At 43.4% G+C, this 9929-nt stretch overlaps 1 protein-coding gene across 1 annotated transcript; it reads left to right on the top strand.

Moving 5' to 3' along the window:
- The first annotated feature begins 2740 nt into the window (after positions 1-2740).
- Positions 2741-6364, top strand: LOC136066247 (uncharacterized). Its single transcript, XM_065770265.1, has one exon. The coding sequence runs from the start codon at positions 2741-2743 to the stop codon at positions 6362-6364; it is 3624 nt and encodes a 1207-aa protein (XP_065626337.1).
- The last annotated feature ends 3565 nt before the right edge of the window (positions 6365-9929 follow it).

The raw sequence follows: 9929 nt of genomic DNA, 5'->3' as shown, positions 1-9929 counted from the left end.
AACTATAGGCTATGCAGGCAAGTTGTGGTTGCTGTGGAACTCAGATAGGGTTGTAGTGACTCCACTAGCCACCACTAAGCAAGGGATTCATGTCTCGATCAATGTGAGACCCTCTAAGCCTCTGACTAGCATAATCGTTGTTTATGCTAGTCCTAGATTTAATGAAAGATGTGTTTTGTGGAATAATCTTGTTAATGTGGCTAGTTTGCATAGTAGTCCCTGGAATATTGTAGGGGATTTTAACAAAGTTCTTGCAGATAATGATAAATTTTGGGGCAGGGCAGTTAATGCCAATAGGTCCCTTTTATTTAAGGATTGCTTGGATTCCTACAATATGGTGGATTTGGACTTCTCAGGACCAAGGTTCACCTGGTATAATCGCAGGGGAGTTAGAAGCCTTATCAAAGAAATATTGGATAGATTCTTCATGAACCTGGATTGGTGCACCCTGTATCCAAATGCCACAGTGTCTCATTTAACACGTGTTCTCTCAGACCACTACCCAGTCCTTTTAGACTTTGAACCAGGTGCTGACATCAGACTTAACAGGCTATTTAAGTTCCAAAGTTTCTGGCTCAACGACCTGTCTTTTCCAAGTATAGTAAAGGATGCTTGGGGTCGAACAAATCAGCTTGATGAAGCAGTGGAGAAGTTCACTAGGGATGCTACTGAATGGAACTGAAATCACTTCAATAACATCTTTGTAAAAAAAAGACGTGTTATGGCCAGATTAGATGGTGCTCAGAAAGCTCTAGCAAAAAGGCCATCAAAATTCTTGGTGGAGTTAGAAAAAGATCTCCAAAGAGAGCTTAATGAGGTGCTGAATTAAAAGCAGGAGTTGTGGGCCCTTAAATCTAGATTGAATTGGATGGTTCTTAGTGATAGAAACACATCCTTCTTTCACGTATCCACCATTGTCCGAAGAATGAGAAATCAAATTTCTTGCTTAAAGAATAGTGTGGGAGAATGGATTCAAGAGGAGACGCAGATCATGAGTTTTATTTGAGAAGCTTTTGTTAAGTTATACACCACAAGCCATCTTGAAGCAAAGCTCCAATCAGGTCCCATCTCCCCTTGGCAAGCGGCCCTTTCTGATTCGAAGAGAGACAACTTGTTTGAACTTGTTACAGTGGAAGAAATTAAATCAACTCTCTGGTCTATGAAGGCTTTCAAAGCTCTGGGACCGAATGGCCTTCATGCTGGGTTCTTCCAGCATTTCTAGATGATAGTCGGCGAATCAATTGTAGGGGAGATAAAGAAATGCTTTGAGACAAAAAAGAAAAAAAAAAGAAAAATCATGAATTCCTCAATAAAACTAACGTGGCTCTTATCCCCAAAATCCAAGGCCCTGAAACCATAGGCAATTACCGGCCCATTAGCCTCTGCAATGCAGTGTATAAGATTATTACAAAAATCATGGTTGCCAAAATTAGGCTGATGCTGGACAAGCTAGTGTCTCTTGTTCAATCAGCTTTTGTGCTGGGGAGGAAAGGGGTCGACAATGCAATCATAGTGCAAGAAATCATCCACACAATTAGTAAAAAGAAAGGAAGAGTGGGGTACATGGCAATTAAAGTGGATCTTGAAAAGGTCTACGACAAGCTTGAATAGAGCTTTATCCGAGAAACGCTTTTAAAAGCAAACCTACCCAGGGACTTGATAGATCTCATAATGAATTGTGTCTTCCACCACCAAATCTATGCTTTTCAATAAGGGTAACTGATGCGGAGGCAAAAATATCTAAGTCCCAAGTCGTCCACACACCTCGTCCAAGTAATGGGGAAGGAAAGAGGCAGCTCAGGTTGTCTACAAATTCTCGTCCGTGGAAAAAGATGGAGCCTTCGCCAATCGAGTCAACATTCATCCTTGCCTCCATCGTCCTAAGGAACGAAGACGAGGCATAGTAAAAATGTCTCGTCCGTCCTTAACGGCGGACGAGCCGGGCATTATAACCATCTTGTCTGAGGCGTTGCGTCCGTTCTCAACGGGTGCAATGTCCATTAACCGTTCTACAGTAAGTAATCAGTTCTAAGCATTGTAACTGTCGTGGCGGTTGTGGCGGTTACCCCCAAAACCCGCAATGACTGGAGTGATTACAAGGTAACTGCTTTTGCCGAACACTATATAAAGGGCTCATTGCCGAACACTATATAAAGGGCTCATTGATAGCACTTTCTTTCTTTGGACGATTAGCAAAAAGATTAACTTTGCCATCGGAGGACCCTGGGCCGGCATCCACCGGTCTTCTCTGATCTTATTTTGTTTTTACAGGATTTAACCTTCAAGATTGTCAAAGTCCGAAGATTTTCAATCCATTGATTTTCTAGAATTATTAGTTGGCGCCGTCTGTGGGAAAGAAACGTATTTGTCGCTCATGAACTTGTTTAGTTCTGCGATTTCTTTCTCTCGTGAAAGGTTTGAAATGGTTCGGACTAGATCAAGGGCAACTAGCCCAGGCCCTCAACAGAGTAGAGACGCATCGAGTAATCCTCATCGCGATCGCCAATCTGCACCAGATATGCAAGCCCCGTCTGTCCAACATATGCACTCTATGGCGGCTGCGATGGCATAGTTAACTCACCAGAATCAGGACTTACGAAGAGAGGCTAATTTAAGAAGGCAGACGCATCAAGAGCACGAAGAAGGGCAAACTCAGAGTCAAGAGGGCAGAGAGAACTTGTAGCATGGGAGTCAATCAAGGGATACCACTTCGCGAAGGGCATCTAACTTGAAGAAAGAGATGGATCAGATGAAGAAGGCCATGGACGAAATGAGGGAGAACATGAGGAGGGCGAACCCAGTGGAAGACTTGGTTCACAGAACTGACTCTCCCTTTACGGCTTCCATCAATGGCCATCCCCTGCCACCGAAGTTTAAAATGCCTTCTTTAGATTCATACGATGGGAATCGAGATCCTTTTGACCACATTGCTACCTTCAAGACCACTATGCATCTTCAAGGAGTTCCAAATGAAATAATATGTAGAGCCTTCCCTACCACTCTCAAGGGTCCGGCTAGAGTATGGTTCAGCAAATTACCCCCGAATTCAGTAAGTTCTTTTGGAGAATTAAGCAAATTGTTTGTTAATAACTTCATAGGGGGTCAGCGTCACAGACGTTCTACTTCCAGTCTGTTAACGATAGAACAGGGGGAAAATGAAAGCTTGCGTTCCTTCATCACACGCTTCAATAGGGAAGCCCTGACCGTGGATGAGGAACCTCAGTCCATGGCTGAACTCGTCCATTCAGCCCAAAACTTAATGAATGCAGAAGATGCGATTATAGCTAAAAAGAGGAAGAGGGCTGAGAGAATGGAAACAAATCCTGCTCATCATTCCGAACAGGCTCATCGTCCAAAGAAGGGACGAACAGAGGATAAAAAAGACCGAGAGAAGAGGACAGGTCCATCAGCGAGGAACCAGCAATACACTCCTTTGAACGTGCCACTCGAGCAAGTCCTCATGCAAATTAAAGACGAGCCTTCTTTAAAGTGGCCAGAGAAGATGAAGGGAGATCCCAATAAGCGCAATAGAAACAAGTATTGTCGCTTTCATAGAGACCACGGACACGATACGGACGAATGCTTCGATCTGAAGCAGCAGATTGAGAATCTCATCAGACAAGGGAAGCTGAAAAATTTCCTTGGACGAGATCACAAGGACGAGAAACTGAAAGCGAAGGTAGAAGAATTGTCACGACCACCGTTCGGAGAAATAAGGATCATTCTAGGAGGAAGTTCTACAGGACAGTCCTCTAAGTCAAAGAAAGCATACTTGAAAGCAGTCCAGAGCGTTCAGCTCTCTGGACGAACACCATGTGCAGGGGCTACGGACGAGCAGGCGATCACCTTCACGGACGAGGATGCGGAGAGAGTCCATCACCCTCATGACGATGCTATTGTCATCACCCTCCTTATTGCGGACTACAAGACTAGAAGGGTGTTGATAGATAATTGGAGTTCCGCTGATATCTTGTACTATCCAGCCTTTCAGCAGATGAGGTTAGGACGAGACTTGCTCCGTCCAGCGAGCTCCCCCCTAGTAGGCTTTGGTGGGATGAAGGTGCAACCTGTGGGTAGCATTTCATTACCAGTGACAGTTGGGGCATATCTGCAGCAAGTTACCAAGGAGGTGAACTTCTTTGTAGTTGATTGTTCGTCTTCTTACAATGCAATAATTGGGAGGCCAACCCTAAATAGGTGGAAGGCAGTTACATCTACTTACCACTTGTCAGTCAAGTTCCCAACGGAACATGGGGTAGGCCAAGTACAGGGAGACCAATTAGCAGCAAGAGAGTGTTATCTAGCCATGCTGGCTGCGGACGAGCAAGTTCAGGCAATGACTATTGAAGAAAAGAAAGTTGTGGCAGAACCCATTGAAGCGTTGGAAGATGTTCCTTTAGATGATGATAACCCTGAGAGGTGTACCAGGGTTGGAGCAGATCTGGAAGCGAAGGTCAAGAAAGATCTCATTTGTTTTTTGAAAAGAAACGGAGACGTGTTTGCATGGAGTCACGAAGACATGCCGGGTATAGATCCTAGTGTCATTACCCACCGTCCAAGTGTATGCCCTTCCTCCAAACCAGTGCGACAGAAGAAGAGGGTGTTTGCCCCAAAGAGAGACAATGCTGTTAAGGAGGAAGTTCAGAAGTTAATTACAGCGAAGTTTATTCGAGAGGTATACTATCCTAAATGGTTGGCCAATGTGGTCATGGTCAAGAAGGCAAACGGCAAGTGGAGAATGTGTGTTGATTTCACTGACTTAAACAAGGCTTGTCCCAAGGATAGTTACCCGTTACCACGCATTGATCAGATGGTAGATTCTACTGCAGGCCATAAGTTGCTCAGTTTCCTGGATGCATTCTCTGGATATAATCAGATTAGGATGGATGAAGCGAACCAAGAGAAGACGTCCTTTGTCACCAGTCAGGGATTATTTTGTTATGAAGTGATGCCTTTCGGTTTGAAAAATGCTGGTGCGACGTACCAACGACTAGTCAATCATATGTTTCGTCCACAGATCGGGCGGAATATGGAAGTCTATATAGACGATATGTTGGTAAAAACTCAGGACGAGGATAGGCATCTGGACGACTTGCAGGAAACGTTCGACACACTGAAGCAGTATAACATGAAATTGAACCCTAGCAAATGTGCTTTTGGAGTGTCATCAGGGAAATTCCTAGGGTTTATGGTCTCCTACAGGGGAATCGAAGCAAACCCCGACAAAATTCAAGCAATTCTGAATATGAAGCCTCCAAGCAATGTTAAGGAAGTCCAGTCCCTCACCGGACGAGTTGCCGCCCTCAACAGGTTTGTGTCTAAGGCTACTGACAAATGCCTGCCATTTTTTAAGGTTCCTAAAAAAGCATTTGAATGGACCGACGAGTGTCAGAAAGCTTTTGAAGATTTTAAGACATATCTCACTAAGACCCCTTTGTTAAGCCTGTCCGTGCAAGGAGAAGAGTTGTATTTATACTTGGCAGTCACTCCACACGCAGTGAGTTCAGCATTAGTGAGGGAAGAAGACAAGGTACAAAGACCTGTATATTATACCAGCAAGGCACTGAGGGGAGCGGAAGGACGATATCCCCTAATGGAGAAATTAGCTTTTGCATTGATAACAGCCTCTAGAAAACTAAGGCACTATTTTCAAGCTCATGTTATTAATGTCATTACGGACCACCCACTTAAGAAGGCAATGAACAAGTTGGAGGCAGCAGGACGTTTGATCCAATGGGCCGTCGAGCTCAGTGAGTTTGATATAAAATATCAACCGAGGCACGCCATAAAAGCTCAAGCTCTGGCAGATTTCATCGCAGAGTTTACCTCAAATGGTGACGAAGTAGGCGAGAAGGAAAGTATTAAGTGGGTCGTCTATGTGGATGGTTCATCTACACAGTATGCGGGAGGAATAGGTGTGGTTTTACAATCTCCAAAGGGGGATAAACTAAAACACAAAGTCTGTTTGCAGTACCAGACAACTAATAATGAAGCTGAGTATGAAGCTCTTCTCAAGGGGATGGAATTGGCCAGGTCCGTAGAGGCGAAGTCAATCCTCGTCCTGGGAGATTCACAGTTAATCATAGGCCAAGTGAATGGAATGTTTGAGGCGAAGGAAGAACAAATGAGGAAGTATCTGAACAGAGTAATGCGCCTTATAAAAAAGTTTGAGGAAGTTAGCTTCGCCCAAATCCCAAGGGAGGAAAACATGGAAGCTGATGCCTTGGAGAGAGAAGCTTCGGCGAAGGAAGCCATAGACAAGTTTGATGAAATTCAGTATATGCCAAGCGTAGATATCCCAGAGATACTACAGGTGGAAGATAGAGAGAATTTGTTAAGATTCAGAATCAAGGCTTGGTTTTAGTAGATTACTTAGAGGGAATCTGGTCCTCCGAGAACAAAGAATAGAAGAAATGTAAAGAATTGAGAGTAAAGGAAAGAGAGAGAGAGTTAAGCAAATCTGGAAAAGAAGAAAAGAATTAGGCAATCTTCAACATGCCTTTTCATTAGCTCATGACCCCCTGTTATACATTCAATCCGTAACTAACTAACCAATCCGTAACTAACTAACCAACTACTCCAACGGTTATCAACTACTAACTTCCTCCAGGTCAGCATCTAATAGAGGTACCTAACATTACCCCCTCCTATTTAGAGCACCTTGCCCACAAGGTGGGGAAATGACAACTGAAGCTGATGCAAAACTTCCCAGGTAGCATCTTCAGCAGCACAACCAGACCACTGAACCAAGACTTCAGTAATTACCCTGGACCTTAAAGACTTGGATCTTGATTGCAACACTTTGATTGGTTCCACACATACCTGACCTTCAGCATCCACAGGTGGTAGGGTAGGAATGGGATGAACTTGTTGACCCAACTTCTGCTTTAAGCAAGAAACATGAAAGACAGGATGGATTCTGGATTCAGGAGGCAATTCCAACTTGTATGACACAGCTCCCACCTTCTGAAGAACTTGAAAAGGTCCAAAGAATCTGGGAGATAGCTTCCACTTGCCCTTATAGGCCAAAGTACGTTGTCTATAGGGCTGTAACTTCAAATAAACCCAATCACCCACCTCAAAAGCTCTGCTCTGTCTATGTTTATCTGCTTGTGCTTTCATCCTCTCTTGGGCAGCAGCTAAGTTGGCTCGAAGAGTAACCATAATAGCTTCCCTTTGACTCAATAAGGTATCCAAAGCAGCCACTCTTGTAGTACCTGGTACATAAGTTTGCATTGTAGGGGGTGGGAAGCCATATAGAGCTTCAAAAGGGGTTAACTTCAAACTGGTATGAAAATTGGAATTAAACCAAAATTCAGCTAGAGGCAGCCATTCAACCCATTTATGAGGAGTGTCACTAGTAAAGGCCCTTAAGTATTGCTCCAAACTTCTATTAACAATCTCGGTTTGTCCATCACTTTGAGGATGGTAGGCAGTGGACATAGCCAAAGTAGTTCCTTGCAGCCTAAATAACTCTGACCAAAACAAAGAGGTGAATGTGGCATCCCTGTCACTTACAATAGAAGCTGGCAACCCATGCAATTTGAAGATATAATGCATGTATAAAGAAGCTACCTTGGCTGCAGAATAGGGATGAGAGAGGGGAACAAAATGAGAGTATTTTGTTAACCTATCTACTACAACCAAAATGACCTCATAACCTTGAGACTTTGGTAAACCTTCAACAAAATCTAAGCTTACATCTGTCCAAGGAGTGGTAGGAATCTCCAAAGGCTGAAGCAAACCAGCTGGGACAGATGTCTCAGACTTAATCCTTTGACACACATCACATTCCCTTACAAAAGTCTTGATGTCTGCCTTCATTCCATGCCAGAAAAATTCCCTTTTAGCCCTCTGATATGACTTAAGGAAACCTGAGTGCCCAGCCACAGGACTGCTGTGAACCAACTGCAACACTTGAGTCTTTAAAGGGCATTGAGGACCCAAGAAAAATCTACCTTTAAAGAAAACCAAATTATTTTGCCAAGTGAATCCTTTGGAAGCAGTACCAGCTTGAATGGACTGAATCAATTGCTGCATAAACTGATCTTGAGCATAACTATCTCGAAGAATATGCAACCAACTAGGATCGGGTACTGAAATAAGCAACATACAACTACTCTTAGGAAACTCCTCATGCTGATCTGGAATAGGCATATAGTCAGACCTCCTTGAAAGAGCATCTGCCACTTTGTTTTCAATCCCTTTTTTGTATTCCACTATGAAGGCATACCCCAACAACTTAGCCAACCACTTCTGCTGAGCTGGTGTGGCAATTCTCTGCTCCAATAAGAACTTCAAACTCTGATGATCAGTTCTCACAATGAAGGGCCTGCCCAACAAGTAAGGCCTCCATTTCTTGACTGCCGTGGCCAAAGCAAGCAATTCAGTCTCATAAGCAGACAAGTGAAGATGTTTTCCCTTCAAAGCCTGGCTGTGATAAGCAATGGGCCTCTGTTCTTGCATCAAAACAGCCCCTAACCCATACCCTGAGGCATCACACTCAATGATGAAGGACTTTGAAAAATCTGGAAGAGCCAACACTGGAGGCTGAACTACTGCAGCCTTGAGTTCATTGAAAGCAAGAAGAGCTTTGTCTGTCCAATGAAACCCATCCTTTTTGAGAAGATCAGTTAAAGGCTGAGCAATAGCTCCATAGTTCTTGATAAATTTCCTGTAGTAACCTGTGAGACCAAGAAACCCTCTCAAAGACTTAATGTTTTGAGGAATTGGCCACTGTTGCATAGCTAAAGTCTTCCTAGGATCAGCTTTAACCCCACTACCCGAGATGATATGGCCTAAATATTCAACCTCCTCACATCCAAACACACATTTAGATTGTTTAGCATACAACTGATGAGATTGTAGGACCTCTAACACAGTCTTCAAGTGAGAGAGATGGTCAGAAAAGTTGGAACTGAAGACCAAAATGTCATCAAAGAAAACCAATACAAATTTTCTCAAATAAGGCCTAAAAATAGCATTCATGAGAGCTTGAAAGGTTGAAGGAGCATTTGTTAGGCCAAAGGGCATTACAAGGAACTCATAGTGACCCTCATGGGTCCTAAAGGCTGTTTTAGGAACATCCTCTGGTTTCATGCGGATTTGGTGATATCCTGACCTCAAATCCAACTTAGAAAAAATGGTAGAACCTGCAAGTTCATCTAGCAACTCATCTACCACAGGAATTGGAAATTTATCCTTAATGGTAGCCTTATTAAGTGCTCTATAATCAATGCACATTCTCCAACTACCATCAGCCTTTCTAACAAGTAAAACAGGTGAGGAAAAAGGACTTTGGCTAGGTTGTATTGAACCAAGTTCTAACAATTCATTTACAATTTTCTCAATTTCAGACTTTTGGAAATAAGGGTACCTGTAGGGTCTTTCACAGACTGGTGGGCTGCCATCTTGTAACACAATTTGGTGTTCATGCCCACGGATTGGTGGTAAGGCAGTAGGAATTTCAAACACCTTGGGAAATTTAGCCAAAAGATCTGACAAAGCTGCAGGCAGTAAGGGCTGATCCTCAGGACCTGATTTGGTGATAGCAGAAATATGAAGAAGCAACCCCTTCTTTTCACCATGAGAGAACAAGCTGTCTGCCTCTGAAAAGCTTGAAGTTGACAGCTGCATTCCTTTCAGAAACACTCCTTTACCCAAATAAGCAAACCTCATGGTTAAGAGTTTAAAATCCCATACAATAGCACCCAATGTGCTCAACCACTGAGTACCAAGGACCACTGCACAGCCCCCTAATTGCAGCACATTGAAATCCACCACAAACGCAGACCCTTGGATAATAATGGTCACCCCATGACAAACCCTAGAGTCTTAATAGTATTGCCATCAGCCACCTTAACTTCTAAAATTTGGGAAGTATCTAATGGTAATTTCAGAGTCAACAACTCAGCAGCATCCAAAAAGTT

Source organism: Quercus suber, unplaced genomic scaffold, assembly GCF_002906115.3.
Source record: "Quercus suber isolate HL8 unplaced genomic scaffold, Cork oak 2.0 scaffold_4, whole genome shotgun sequence".
Taxonomy (NCBI): Eukaryota; Viridiplantae; Streptophyta; class Magnoliopsida; order Fagales; family Fagaceae; genus Quercus; species Quercus suber.
This window is presented reverse-complemented; position numbering and strand designations above follow the sequence as displayed.